This window comes from Actinia tenebrosa, unplaced genomic scaffold, assembly GCF_029948245.1.
Source record: "Actinia tenebrosa isolate PJP-AT-01 unplaced genomic scaffold, QUT_ActTen_1.0 PGA_scaffold8__29_contigs__length_14323225, whole genome shotgun sequence".
Classification (NCBI taxonomy): domain Eukaryota; kingdom Metazoa; phylum Cnidaria; class Anthozoa; order Actiniaria; family Actiniidae; genus Actinia; species Actinia tenebrosa.
The window spans coordinates 12,304,928-12,319,577 of NW_028292585.1; the positions used below are offsets into that span (position 1 = coordinate 12,304,928).

Genomic DNA, 14,650 nt, shown 5'->3' on the forward strand with positions numbered 1-14,650 from the left:
CTTCCACATTCTATGCTCGTGTTAACCTTCGTAGCCAAGTTCCCCCTCTCCCCAATCCCACTCCCCTCCAAAGAGCCTGGGTACACAGGCTTTGAACCTTTATGGACAAGATATGAGCCGCTAATGCGCTGCCTCTCACCAATGCGACCCAGGTTCAAGTCCTGCCGGTCTCGGTGTTGTATGTGAGTAGAGTTGTTTGTTGTTTTCTCTGATGTGCTTCGAGGGTTTTCCTCCAGATTCTCTGGTTTTCCCCTCTCCACGAAAATCAACTTGTAAATTTCAATTCGATCTTTTGGCTTTCACTTAGTTTGGAGCCTAGCTCTGTTGTGTTTGTCCAAAGCTGTGATACAACAGCTAAAGCTTACGCGACAGTCATGTTAACTGTTTGGCAATAAGTCAATAGCACATGAGGCCGAAGTTTTAGTCAAATCCAACTAGTCAGTCAAATATATAGATGCAAACAAGTTTGGAATAGTCCCCTTCACAGTAGCCCGCGTGCAGTCGGACTTTTAACAGTCAGGTAGAGGTCGGCTGCACGCGGGCTACCTTCACAGTTCCCTGCGCCATCTTGAAAGGTAGCCGTGCCTTTGAATCGAAGCGAGACGAACAGTGAGCTTGCAATGATAGAAACATGTGAATAATTGTCCAAGGTGTTAAAAAAGGTCTCGTCATTGCAAGCTCAACGTTCGTCTCGCTTCGATGCAAAGGCACAGTTACCTTTCAAGATGGCGCAGGGAACTGTGAAGGGGATTATTAGTCCATAGCACATGAGACCGAAGTTTTTGTCGAATCCAACTAGTCAGTCAAATATATAGATGCAAACAAGTTTTGGACTAAATTTAAATTTGATGTTTTGGTTTTCAATGCCTAGTAGCTCATCCAATCAGAACACAGCATTGATGATAGAACGTTGGATTTGACTAAGGTCCATTAGTGTGATCCTTGTTTTGACACCTATAGAAGAAAGCACACTTCAACATCTCTTTCTTGCGGAATGAAGTGAACTATCAAAATTTAAAATCTCGGTGTTTGAAAAACCTTTTCTGGCAACTAATGGAATAAAAGGGTATCGACATAACTGAAATTGTATTAAGGAAAAAACAGTCGAAAATCATTTGCTCCATCATTACTCGTCCAACCAAAACTTGTGTCTCGAACTGAACGAGTTCAGCAACGAAATAGGTGGGTGTGGCGGACAGGGCAAAAAAAACCCGGTTTTTTGGCCTTTCGCCATAAGGACAGCTTTACGTATTTAAGCTCAACATTTTGTAATCACGTTCTTTTGGAGCCAAATAGTAAAAAATCAAATGCGACCAACATTTATTGTATGCGTGTTTGAGATATAAAGCCGTGTACTTTGGGAGAGGTGATAATTTGATCAGCAGAAAAACTGACATTTTCGTAGATTTACTCTAATAATTCGACAAAATTTCGTCACAAGTTTTCGTGCAGCAGTGACACAAATGAAACGCTTAAAAATTTGGAGTATTAAAATCAGTTAAATAAAAAAATCGTGAAAGTAGAGGGCTTGTCGTTTTTCTGCCCGGTCGGTGGGTGTACGATGGGGAAATTTGTATTTAGCTGTATTTAGATTACCGACCATAGAAAATGCTTTTTGAATCCAATAAAGCAAAATGATAAAACCTATCGTTAAAATAGTTAGCACATTAACGTCACAATGGTAATGCTCAAACATTGCGTCTACCTATTGTGCCTCGTAACGCCTCTGTGAAACTTGTCCATCTCGCAACTCACAAACGTTTCAGCTAGAAGTTTCAACGTGTAGCCATAGTTACTATGGTGTAACAGTGCCTTTAGAGCCTAGTGTTTCAGCGTCTGCGCACATGTACAACCAATTAGTTGTATAGGAGCGAAGCCTAAAGTTAAGTGTGATCTTCAATTGTGATTGACACACGCTACAAAGTCACGTATAACTGCTGTGCTTAATGAAAAACATGTTTCCTTGGAGTTTACGACACGTAGTGGATATTTTCGAAAACGAAAACTTTTTTTTATTCCGTTTTCAAAAATAATAAATAAATAAACAAATAAACAAATAAATAAATAAAACAAAAATAAAACAACAAAAATCTCGCAACCACGAGCAGCGTTTTCGTCCGGCTTCAAACGTATCCGTTTTCGAAAAGTTGCGTTTTTCAGGCAATATATATATATAAAGAAATATTCTGGACAGGGGCCTAAGAATTACGGTCTCATTTGTGTCATTAATTGTAAAGGCGAGATTTTAGATTTCTCTGATTACCTGTGACAAATTCTTTTAAAATTATTATTTTTCTTCCTCTTGGGTTATTATCAGCCAGATGGAATCTTAGAAAAAGTATTAAGCTGCAGACTCGTTTGTAACGTCTTCAGTACAGAAGGCGTCACTGTTGAAAATCAATTTGACTGACCAAGTCCATGTGGGCAGGACGTGATTAGTCAGTACTTTGTCAGTAATGAGGTCAAAGCTTAGCTAGAGAAATGATTCTGTTGTACGTAAATACGGCTTAATTTTGCCAGACAAATCTCTTAAAGGAAATGTTATAAGAGTCGTGACGGTGCGGTCATTCGAGGCCTTTCTTCATCATCATCGTCATCATCGCCATCGGTTTTAGCAGCGCCATGGGTCGCATAAGGCCTTAAGGCTGTTCTTGCAGCTTCGTAATCTTTCAGCTTGTTACCTCCATGCTACTAGATATTTCACGTTTGGCGTGCTTTTCGAAAGCCGTGACGAAGCGGATATTCGAGGCCTTTCTTACAAGCTTCGTCATTTCAGTCCAGCTTTTCACCTCTAGGCTACTAGATGTCTTCTTCATTGTCTAATATACTTTTTAATAGTAATAGTTTGGCTTGCTATAGGAAGTATTTCAGATGTTTCTTATTTTCCTGTGGTTCTAGTTTTCGTCTCTTGCCTGACAGAAATTCGTTATGTTTATAAAAAAGGACTTTCAGATCTTAATAATTGTTAGTTTTGGACCGTTGCCTATTAGCAATAGAGAGTTTAAGATAAGACCGCTACGGTAGACTACTACGGTTGAACGCGTCTGGTGAATACTGGATCGAGCATACCGTATGCGGTTCAGTGGTCGCAAAAAATGATATATTTTGATTCGCAACCGAGTGCTATCCGAGTGTTGGCTAGCAGAAATGTCGTTTGAAGATATAAGAAATGCAATCGTCATTGCCTTTGCTGATGGTATTTTGAGAGAGGATGAGTTCTTGATTTTATATGAAGAATATAAACCCTCTAATCCTTCTTATCCATTCTGGAAATACGACTCCTTTTGCTTGGATGACTTGAGTTCTAGCGAGTGCGAATCTAACTTCAGAGTCGCAAAAGAGGATATACCAGTGTTAGGGAACCATCTGCAGCTACCTGTACGCTTCGTTTGTTCTCAAGGGACTGTCTGCAGTGGATTAGAGGGCTTGTGCATGCTGCTAAAGAGATTGGCCTACCCTGGTCGGTATTACGATATGATTCCTACGTTCGCTCGTCCAATACCCGAGATAAGCATGATAACAAACACTGTGCTTGACTGGATTTATGAAACTCATGGTTTCCGTTTATCCTCCTGGAATCAACCTTTTCTCTCCAGAGCATCTCTTCAACGATATTCAGAAGCCATATTAAGAAAAGGCGCTCCTCTAACGAATTGTTTTGGCTTCATTGATGGGACTGTCCGTCCAATATGCAGACCCGGCTTACACCAAAACGTAGTATACAACGGACACAAACGAGTTCACGCGCTAAAGTTTCAAGCATTAGCACTTCCAAATGGTTTGATAGCCAATCTTTACGGTCCAGTGGAAGGGTGCCGACATGATGCAGGGACGTTAAGAGACTCGGGACTCTTGGGAACCCTTGAAAGAATAGCTTTTAACCCAGCAGGGAACGTTCTCTGTGTATACGGTGACCAAGCCTACCCGCTCCGCCCCAACTTGATGTGTCCCTATCGCGTTGGAGATGTTCCTGTTCTAACACCTGATATGAGGTCTTTCAATGAAGCTATGAGCTCAGTCCGAGTCTCCGTGGAGTGGTTGTTTCGCGATGTCTCGAACTACTTCAAGTTCATTGACTATAAGAAAAACTTAAAGATAGGATTAAGTGCAGTAGGAAAGCAGTACATAGTAAGTGCATTGTTCAGAAACATGCTCACTTGTTTGTATGGTAATACAACCTCTGAGTCATTTCAAGTTGAGCCTCCAACATTAGCTGACTATTTAGCATAAAGCGCATAATATCCTGTTGGAAACATTGCAACGCTCTTCTGTTTGTCTGTTGTTGTTTTTAATAGAATAAAGTAGGTCATTACACCCCTGAAATAGATCTTATTTAATTTGATACATTTTAGTATACCCCAATTGAAATTCCATCGGTTACATCTATTTTCTTGGGTTTATTAAGCCTTCTGGTAATACATCTTCATAATTACATTAATAATTGTTATATTATAATAATAGTTACTATAACCTGGTCCAATTGACTATTAAGCCTGGTTCACACGAGCAACGCAAGTGCAAACGCAAACGCAAGAAAATGGAAAGGTTTCCATTCTTTCATTTTTAACGTGTGAACCGTACCGGTGAAAACGCAAACGCAATACTACAACGCAAGCCAGTCCTTTCGTTTGTTTGTGTATTTGCGTTGCTCGGGTAAACCAGGTTTTACACTTTGATCAGTAATAAATATTTACAAATACTTAAAATTATTCAATATATATTCACAATAATATTATTTCTATAAGTTGAATAATGCAGTTTTGAATAAATAGCTTACATACGTAACACACGCATCTTGGTTTCTCATACTTTAGTTTTGTTTTGTGACTGATATACTGTACGATATCGATAAAAGCATTTCTAATAGAACAAAAACACTAGCTAGTGGAAAGTATTATTAAAGTGCGTTTCACATTACATTAAGTAATGTAATTTAACATACAAATCCAAATAAGAACCGAGTGGTTTAAGAGGCAAAAACTTATTTTGCTAGTCTTTTGACAATGTCAGCCATAAGTTGCATCTGTTGCTGTTGCAATTTGTAATGTTCCTTTTGCTGTTCTGCTTGAAGACGCATTTCTTCTCTGCGTAACTCAAGATCTTGCTTTCGCAGAGCGGTTTCTACTTCTGTTTTTTCAGCCAAGTACTGCAGTGCTTCTGACCCTCCTTTTCTTGTTTTACGTCTTTTGGTCAACGCCTGCTCTACTTGGCCGTTCCCCTCTGAACCCGAATCACCACCTTCACTACCACTCTTTCTTGTTTTAGACCATGTTTCCATTGCATTGTTCCTAATGAATATGGCATTTTGTCTCTTTTTTTCCTGATTTTTTTCATCCCTTGCAACTTGGATCAGCGGAGATTTCATTTTTTCGACTATTTCTTCCAATATCATCTCATTTTCTGTTTGGTCATCAGGAGCAATGCCACTTGCAGACTCTTCATTCCTGCTTTTTTTCTTGAAGTCTGCCAACAATTTGTTGAAACGTTCCCTCACACTGCGTTGATCTCTAGGTTGACTTGAGAAATGAGCATAGCAGTTGATCCGTTCTGCTACTTCTGTCCACCTAAGACCTGCTTCTTTAGTCCCAGCTTTGTAGGCAAAAGGCTCGAGGGATACTATTTGTCGTAGAAGAAGTCTATCTCGTTCCTCTGTCCATCTAAATGTTCCACTGTAAATGAAATAAAAAAAGAAATAATTTTTTTTTCATGCCCTAAACATAATTGAATACCAAGTTATAGTAAGCGAATGATTAAGTGCAAATATATTGTACCCATGAAATAGAGAAAGGGCTTCCATTACATCTGTGTAATAGTTTGCTGACAAAATCGCAAATTTAATTTAGTGCAATTTTTTTTACTGAACAAAGACTAGCGAGAACTAATTAGTGCAATTTCTTAAAAAGTGTCTCACGGATATAAGGAAAATACTCTAGCAAAGCACCTCTCTCAATATATTGCTCATAATTGATTAGTGCCAAGAAAGACAAAACTTTATTAAACTATATTTTAACAGAAAGAACGACACAAGAAGGAAATGAAAAAGTTTATCAACATAAGTTTTTTTTTCCAGTGAGGATGTCGCAAGTGCATGGTTGGTTTATTCCATGTTAGATGCAAATTAGTTGTTGTTAGTCCAGCAAAATATTTCATGGTTTTAAACTAATTGCATTCAAACAACAATAATGATGACAATAATAATAATAATAGTAATAACTATAATAACAATAACAATAATAATAGTACATTATTTTCCTACTTCGTTTCCTAAGTGTCGTGGGATTGAAAGTACAAATATAAAAATATTTTAGAGCGAACGCTTGTTGCAATTAAAATAAGGTGATGTGACAATCAACCCCAACTAAGAAAAACATTTTAATGGACTTTATTCTCTCTCTGCATTAACTCTTGTGAAAGAATTACAAAGTAGTTTTGATTGTTTTTACTTACTTATTGCGAAGAGAACCGGTGACATCCGACTCCACACGTGGAACATTGCATGGACTTGTGGAACTAAAAAATTGCGATATTACAGCGTGTTAAATTGTAGCAAGCTATACAATACATTCTCCTAAATTTAACCTGATATACGTACGCATTTGCCAAAAACTCATGATAAACACTCACCAGTTTTCATTTTCTGCATTCGGCGAAGCCATGGCTGAAATAGGAAGCCAAAATGATACCGGATTCACGGCCAGCCACTGCATGCATGAATTTTCATCCATGCGCATTGAAACTCGTCCCAGATCACGAACCGCGTTCAACCGTAGTAGTCTACCGTAGCTGCCCTATCTTAAACTCCCTAATGTCATTATAGTGACATACATAGTTAATGCTATAAAACAATCGCGCTTGAGGCATAAGTGGTGAACTAGCCAGGAAGTGTTCCTATTACCCATTCTAAGGCCGGTGGTTAGTTAGGTTGTTTGTTCGTTCGTTCGTTCGTTCGTTCGTTCGTTCGTTCGTTCGTTCGTTCGTTCGTTCGTTCGTTCGTTCGTTCGTTCGTTCGTTCGTTCGTTCGTTCGTTCGTTCGTTCGTTCGTTCGTTCGTTCGTTCGTTCGTTTGTTTGTTCGTTTGTTTGTTTTTTAGTCAGTTAGCTTGTTAGTTTATGTTTGTTATTCAGCTTATTAGTTTATTTGCTTGTTTGCTTGTATATTTGTTTGTTTGTTTGTTTATTATAATGATGCAAGATATTCCATTATTATTTTGTCACATTTACGATCAACTAGTGTTCCTTCTATCGTCTCTTTTTTTCCCGCTCCTGATCTCCGTAATTCGGTTCAATAGTGTTTCAGTTACATGAAGTACATCCTTCATAATCACTCTAGATAATCCCAGCTTAAATGTATTAGAATGACCATTAGCCATTAAAAACCTACTTGCAATCAATCATGAAGCCTATTCGTGCAATATTTCATCGGATTAAATGTTCTGATAATGTAACTTAAATGAGTCATAGCGAAGATTAATAAGCCAGACTCAAGACTGAAGTCCTTGGACTGACCCTTTAATGTTCGACAATCAAGACCGCTCCATCAAAGGCTGTAAGACTGTGATGATATGATCTTTTTAATAGGGACAATTATTTGTAGAATGTCATCGTTTAAAAGAGCTAATTAAAAATGTTACTCTATTATTACATTTTCCTGGTGCGATGTACGGTTGAGATATCTTGTCTGGTCGGTATGGGTACTTTTTTTATCTTAATTAGATAGCGTATCTATGGCTTTTTGATACATTTAACGCCTTTTGGATGGTATGTGAACCCGGAACCTTTCATCTTGCCTTGCAATGATTAGACTGTTTTAATCCAGTGTTTTTTGTTTTTTGTTTTTGTCTGCTGTACTGTTTGTAATTAGTCGTTTAGGCGTAATGTGTGAATTTTCCTTAGTGACGAAATCAATAAAATAAAAATAATAAAATAATAAGTTTCTCGCGCAAAATGGTGCAGGGCAAATGTTACTCGTCATCACTGTATTTTTTTTTTTTTTTTGCTCTGTGTAAAACCTCTTTTTTTCTCTTCGGAAAACAAAAAGTTAGGCGCGAAATAGAGACACGCAAAACAGGGATATGAGAAACTTGCTCTTTCAACTCGTAACGCAAAAATGTTGGCCATAAGCTGCACAACTTTGTTGTACATATTGCCTTGCATTTTTTAAAGGCAAGGCTGTTCGTGGGTAATGACATCATGCGAATACCATGGTATTTGATTCATCACTTCCAATCAGCAATCAGAAATGCTCAGATGTAGCGATATCTTCCTGTTAAAAGGCTGCTATCAATCTTCGTCGGTGTTGTATCTTTGTTTGATAGGTATGTGTTATTATAATTGCATTGAGATTAAAAACTTGCCTTTGATTACGAGGAAAGATTCGGATTTGATCACTCTTAGACGCGACCAACAGTATCTTTTCGCACTAAAGAAACCATCTTTTTACCGCTATTACCCCAGAGATAAAAGTTACCGGATTCATTAGGGGTCATTGTAGGGTGTTTATTGACTAATAGAAATTAAGTGCTCCTATTGAAGTGAAGATAGGTTGCTGTATTAAGTCCATTTTACCGGCCAAGACAAGATAAAATGTCTGACATAACATATCCTCTGTAATGTAGAACACAGGTAAAGGCCCACGCAATGTAAAGTGCGTACTGCGATATATATATATGAATCTTTTAATATGATCTTACTAAGACAAAGTTACTTGTCTGATATATAATACGCCTCTGTAATGTACAACGCAGATAAAGACCCACGCAATGTGAGATGCGCTTTATATGAACTATCTATTATAAGGTTCTAAGGCCTAGGGCAAGCGTCGAACTTTCCATGCACCGAACTCATCAAAAACAATGGATAACAGGTGATAATGAGGCGGCATTCTTTGATGTAATTAAGTTCGGTGCATGGAAAGTTCGACGTTTGCCCTAGGCCTAAGATTATGAAGTGGCTTGTACTTAACTAAGGTTTCAAGGTTTTTTAATTTCCCAGATAGCATTTCTTAACATATATTATTATTTATATAATAGATTTTCACGAACGCGCGCTCTGATTGGCTGAAAAGCTATGTTTTATCAGAGTATAGAAACATAGATATGACGTCAAAACCATGTTTTCTATACGAAATTAAACATAGAAATTACGTCACAGGAATTCGGCTTTTCAATTTAAAGCATTTTCACATTTTAAATTTAAAATATTCATTTATTTTTATCAAGAATTATGTCTTTCCTCTAAAAAAGGAAAATTTTGAAGCGTTTTGAAGCACATTTGATTGTTGGTATAGCTACATTTCGACGAGTAAAGCTTTCTTTCGTTTGTGCTGCGACTATTACAATGACCTTATTTCGCTAAACTAGAATCTTTTTGCTTGACCGTGATGATGTTAGAGAAGTCAAAAAATAATTTAAACAATTTTTCATAGTCTAACAAGAATGAACAAATCTATTGTAAGAAACTTAAACCGTAATTTGTTTTCCAATAGCCCGAGACTACGATTACAAAATATACTACATACGCTACTATAGTTCAGGGTCAACTAAAAAAAAACAAGTTTTCCAAGTACTGCACTGCTAGCTTTCTTCCAATTTTGAAGATCAAGATATTTTTCAGTCTCTCGGCTGCTTGGCATTCCAAGTGTTCATAAGCTGGTTTTCTCGAGTGTTTGTACAGATTAATGTAATTTCCTTGAAAGAAACTTTGCCAATAACTTTGTCCTGAAACTTTGCATGGACATTTATTATGTTATTGACATTTAAAAACTGCAATAAAAATATGGGGTCACCATTCTCGTTTTTTCGCTAGATGCTCTCCAAAAATGTCCATTTATGGGTTTTATAGTGAAATGCGGTAGCAACCGGAAGCTGCAATCAAGAACCTTTATTCACAGTTAAAAGTACTTTTATATAACAAAACGTACTTATAACTCGAAGTTTACTAGATAATCTATACTATTAAATCCATCAAAGTCATTGGATGACTATGATTCTTGAACTATTAGTGAAAAATGCAGGTATGTGTGCCTCTACGAACGTCCAAAAATTGTGCATGTCAACTATTCCCATCAAATCTATGTATCCAATAAACGTTCCTTCATATTTTGATATATAAAGCATCGAGAAGCATCGCATTTATCAAAAATCTGAAATAAAATATGGGGGTGACCATTCTCGTTTTTGATTTATCTTGGAAAAAAACATCTCAAAATAGTCGAAAACTGACACTTTTCCGAGTGGAGACTGGGGCGAGTCAGATAAAAATCCCAGTTTCTCTATTCAAAAACGAGAATAAAGTAAAAATTGGTTTTGAATATGTTTCTCATTTATTTTCGAAAGAAAAATGCCTAAACTTTGTTAGTTCCATGCTTTTAGTTGCATGCGCAGAAAAATGCGCAGTGCAAAACAAAGGCATTGCCTTAAATGTCCATTTAACGATCTGAGCTTTGAAAACGTTTTTCAAACTAGCTAAGCCTGATCTATTTGTTAAATAAAGTATATTATATTATAAAATAATAATGATAATAAAGAACAACCCAAAGGGTGAAGAAAATTGTTCTGTACCTCAAAATACCAATTTTATTTATGAAATTGCATGGGAAAGACCCACGCAATGTAATTAAGATGCGCTCTATAAACCTTCTATCAGTTATAAGAATCTAGGATTATTAAGGGGTAAGACGAAGTTAATTGTCTGACATACGCCTCCGTAATATAGAACATATGTAAAGACCCACGCAATGTAAGATACGCTCTATAAACCTTCTATCAATTATAAGGATCTAGGATTATTAAGGGATCGTACTAAGACGAAGTTAATTGTCTGACATACGCCTCTGTAATATAGAACATATGTAAAGACCCACGCAGTGTAAGATGCGCTCTATATACCTTCTATCAGTTATAAGAATCTAGGATTATTAAGGGGATCGTACTAAGACGAAGTTAATTGTCTGACATACGCCTCTTAATATAGAACATATGTAAAGACCCACGCAATGTGAAATGCGCTATATATATTAACACAGGAAAAGGCCCTGCGCTTTATGCGAACCTTCTGTTATAATGATCTAGAATTATTAAGGGGATAGTACTAAGACAAGGCTACTTGTATGACATACGCCTCTGTAATGTAGAACACAGCCAAAGGCCCACACAATATAAGATGCGCTATATAGCAGACCTTGTATTATAAGGATTATTAAGGAAATCGACAACTTGTCTGACATTCATTAGCCTCTGTGATGTAAAACACAGGTAAAGACCCACGCAATGTAAGATGCGCTATATACAAACCTATTATAAGGATTATTAAGGGGATCGACAACTTGTCTGATATGCATTAGCCTCTGTGATGTAAAACACAGGTAAAGACCCACGCAATGTAAGATGCGCTATATACAAACCTATTATAAGGATTATTAAGGGGATCGACAACTTGTCTGATATGCATTAGCCTCTGTGATGTAAAACACAGGTAAAGACCCATGCAATGAACCATTAGCCAATGTAAGTTGCGTATGGAACAAAAGTAGGGATTTAGGGGGAAGTATCTTGTTTAATCCCCTAGCGCCGAAGACCATTGTAAAGGGGGGGGGGGGGGGGTTCACTTTGATCTGTCGTTGTTTTATGATTGTAGTCGAACTTGGGCTGATATCTATTTATTTATTTGTTCATTGTTTTAGTTTCAGACCTTACTGATCACCCTTATCAAGGGAATAATCTCTGGAGAGTATGGTATTACCTCGCTAACACCCACCAATGATCCAGCTGAACCACATGTTGATAACAGTTCCAAAATACCCCAGAAAGATGACAGTCTTTCAGTTGCATCTGATGAGAGTTCGACTTTAGGTTCAACTCCTCCTATTTACGACAAAGAGTTGTAAGTTGAACCCTTTTCCTTCTTGCCTTTCAATAGACCTAAATTGTCTTGGTGCAATGTTTATCCATTTTTACTATGTTTCGTTCCCTAGAGAATACGATTCTTTAAAGTAGTTTTGTTACCTCGGGACCTCGGGATGTCCTAGCGGTTATTTTAATTCAACCATGTGGCACTCCATAGCACTTGCACACCTTTCTATCTAATCTGGGTAGCTTCAAGCTTCGATACCTAAATGATCACATTTTGATATAATGGGGATAGATGGGTTAAGGTGCGCATTCTGTTCTGGTAAAAGCGCGCAAGGTTGGCGGTTTTGAAGGACACACAGGTGTGGCAACCCATAGATAGCACTCACATACCTTTATAGATAACCCGAGCTACCCTTCAGTACTTCAATGGTTACATAGGGCGAGATAGTTGGTAAAAGCGCGCACACTAAAAGATAACTTGAACCGTACTGGTTGTTTTTTTTTGTCTTTGTTCGATAGACCTCAGTCCAAGGAACAACCATCAGATGCTCCTGCTCATTCACTGGAACGTACTCTCTCTTATGAAGACGACTTCAAAGAAGATGACGTCCCTCTTACCGAAACCGCTGCTTATCGCAAGATGATGTCAAGTGCTCAGTCCACTGTTGATGATTTGAGTGACAGTGAAGGTAAAACAGATCCCAAGGGGGAGGAGGAGAGTGAAGGAGACGACGATCTGGAAAGAACATTGGCTCGTAGTATTTCTCCACCCGCGACGTCACCAATACAGCGGTCTTCTACTAATAACAAGACTACAGAGGAGAAGAAACCTGGAAGACAGAAACCCAAACTTTCCTTATTTGAAGGTGGCGCAGGAAGCCTGGGACTGTCGTATGGAAGTGAAGACTTAGGGGATAGCTTGGGTGGAAATGAGAGTGGTAAGCTTACATCGTCATGGAAATCGAATGTTAGTGATAAGACTGCATCTGTAGTATCTGATGAGGATATCTCACCTCCTTCCTCGCCTGACCTTGATCTTGAGCCTGCGTACATACCATCGGCTATGGACAGCGGTAATAAGAATGAAGAACCTGGAAAAACAGCAAGCAAAACAACTACAAAAATAACAAGAAAAGCAGGTTAGTAATACCAGTTATTGTATATTTATAACTATATTATTTCTTATTCATCGGGTTGTAGTATCTGATACAAAGCCGATGAATACCTTTAGTAGGTCGATATCTTGATACTGACCTAGTAGCAGGTCAATATCTAGAGAGTAACCTTGACTTTGAAATGAAAAATGCTATATTCGTTACCATTTCAACGTATCCGATAACCAGGGTTGTAGAAACTCGCCTCATTTGAGGTATTGCCTATGATCAACCCCGCTATATGGGTCGAAAAGGATACGTTTGAATGTTCATCACATCACATGAGTAAAAACATTGAAAATGACGTAATCATGATCTGCGCATGCTCCCTAAAACGAGAAAATCATAAAATGTCTGAATGTTCTGAACGAGTCAACACTTAGGGACCGGTCTTTATTTATCGCCAATAGACCCCTTGCAGCACTTCGGAATGTAGCTCAATTTGGAGCGCACATAGCAATTGGTTTCCAATTCTCAGAAGATTGATTTTATTTTATTTTGTCTTCCAAATTAAGCTTCTTTGAAGCCGCATGCAAGGGGTCTATGAGAGGGAGAGGAACACTGAGGCAGCAATTAATGACCGGCATTCCACGGGGCACTCAGATTGTCTCACTGCATCTACCTGGTAACAAGCATTACGAAAAAACCTGTACACGACACGAAAGCTGACATCACTAATCAAAGGGTGTATGAGCATTTTTTCGTGAAAGGGATTTGATCATTTTAAATCATTTTATGGGCCTTACATTTTTTATGGGATTGACAAACAACGATTATGTTCATATGTTACCAATGTTTTATTAGGGATGCCATTTCATATACTACTCTTCCCAGTAGACCGAGGTAATTGCAATTTTTTAATCGCCTTCGTAGCGTCTGTTATGTTATCTGCAAGTACATTTCAAATCGACCACGTGATACCAATGTTGTACCACGAGGACAAGTTTTTTACACCACGTGATCAAAATTCAGTCAAGTTTTAATCACGTGGTGTAAAAAACTTGTCCTCGTGGTACAACATTGGCATCACGTGGTCAATTTGAAATGTACTTGCGGATAACATAACAGACGCTACGAAGGCGATTAAAAAATCACAACTACCTCAGTCTACTGGGAAGAGTAGTAATAAGGTTTTCAACTGGGTCCTAAATTAAACAAGTACGTAACATAAATAAGAACTTAACTTACGAATAAATTAAAATTAGCTGATTCAGTCGAGTTACATAGCGAAAAAAAGGACTTGAAAGTGTCAATGGTAGTGGTATTTCTTATACAAAGAGGGAGTGAGTTCCATTCCTTTACGGCTTGATATCATCAACGTTGAGAGGCAGGCCTTCTTGGTGTTCTTTAGTTTCGGTCATCTTTGCTGAAGACGTCGCCTTAGGCAGCAATACTTCAATGCAAGGCTTAATTAAACTCTCTTCGGTAGTCCCCGTGGTATTTTACATGTATCCGAATCATTTAAAATAGAATCAAAAAGAATTGAATATCCGAACTAAAAATAGCATACTAAAACCATGCTCAATCGACCTTCTAATGTGGTAATATGTTGACCAATTTACATATCTTCAAACTTTATATTAGAGACAAAAGATCTTTTATTTTAGGACAATTAATTTTCACCAAATCTTATTACAGACGACCGTCAC

General features: G+C 37.8%; 3 protein-coding genes across 3 annotated transcripts in view; 2 read left to right on the forward strand and 1 right to left on the reverse strand.

The window, feature by feature from the left end:
* The window catches only part of LOC116305839 (uncharacterized), a 44,079-nt gene that overhangs the window by 21,989 nt on the left and 7,440 nt on the right, over positions 1-14,650 (forward strand). Inside the window, exons 10-11 of the mRNA XM_031715812.2 lie at positions 11,679-11,878; positions 12,367-12,986. Of these exons, the coding sequence (XP_031571672.2) occupies positions 11,679-11,878; positions 12,367-12,986 (820 nt within the window). The remainder of the gene's footprint in view (positions 1-11,678; positions 11,879-12,366; positions 12,987-14,650) is intronic.
* On the forward strand, positions 2,995-4,312 carry LOC148905194 (uncharacterized). Its single transcript, XM_089040697.1, has one exon. The coding sequence runs from the start codon at positions 3,148-3,150 to the stop codon at positions 4,228-4,230; it is 1,083 nt and encodes a 360-aa protein (XP_088896823.1). The 5' UTR covers positions 2,995-3,147; the 3' UTR covers positions 4,231-4,312.
* LOC148905195 (uncharacterized) lies at positions 4,378-6,798 on the reverse strand. The gene is made up of 3 exons (XM_089040698.1): positions 6,625-6,798; positions 6,448-6,510; positions 4,378-5,669 (listed from the first exon to the last, which is right to left on the reverse strand). Exons 1-3 carry the CDS (start codon positions 6,729-6,731, stop codon positions 4,982-4,984), a joined length of 858 nt encoding a protein of 285 aa, XP_088896824.1. The 5' UTR covers positions 6,732-6,798; the 3' UTR covers positions 4,378-4,981.

Excerpts from the sequence above, each read along its gene's own strand:
- LOC148905194 (XM_089040697.1), top strand. The coding sequence starts at position 3,148 with ATGTCGTTTGAAGATATAAGAAATGCAATCGTCATTGCCTTTGCTGAT.
- LOC148905195 (XM_089040698.1), bottom strand. The coding sequence starts at position 6,731 with ATGCGCATGGATGAAAATTCATGCATGCAGTGGCTGGCCGTGAATCCG. Across the intron at positions 6,511-6,624 it reads AATGCAGAAAATGAAAACTG|TTCCACAAGTCCATGCAATG; the intron begins GTGAGTGTTTAT and ends GCAATTTTTTAG. Across the intron at positions 5,670-6,447 it reads ACCGGTTCTCTTCGCAATAA|TGGAACATTTAGATGGACAG; the intron begins GTAAGTAAAAAC and ends TTTCATTTACAG.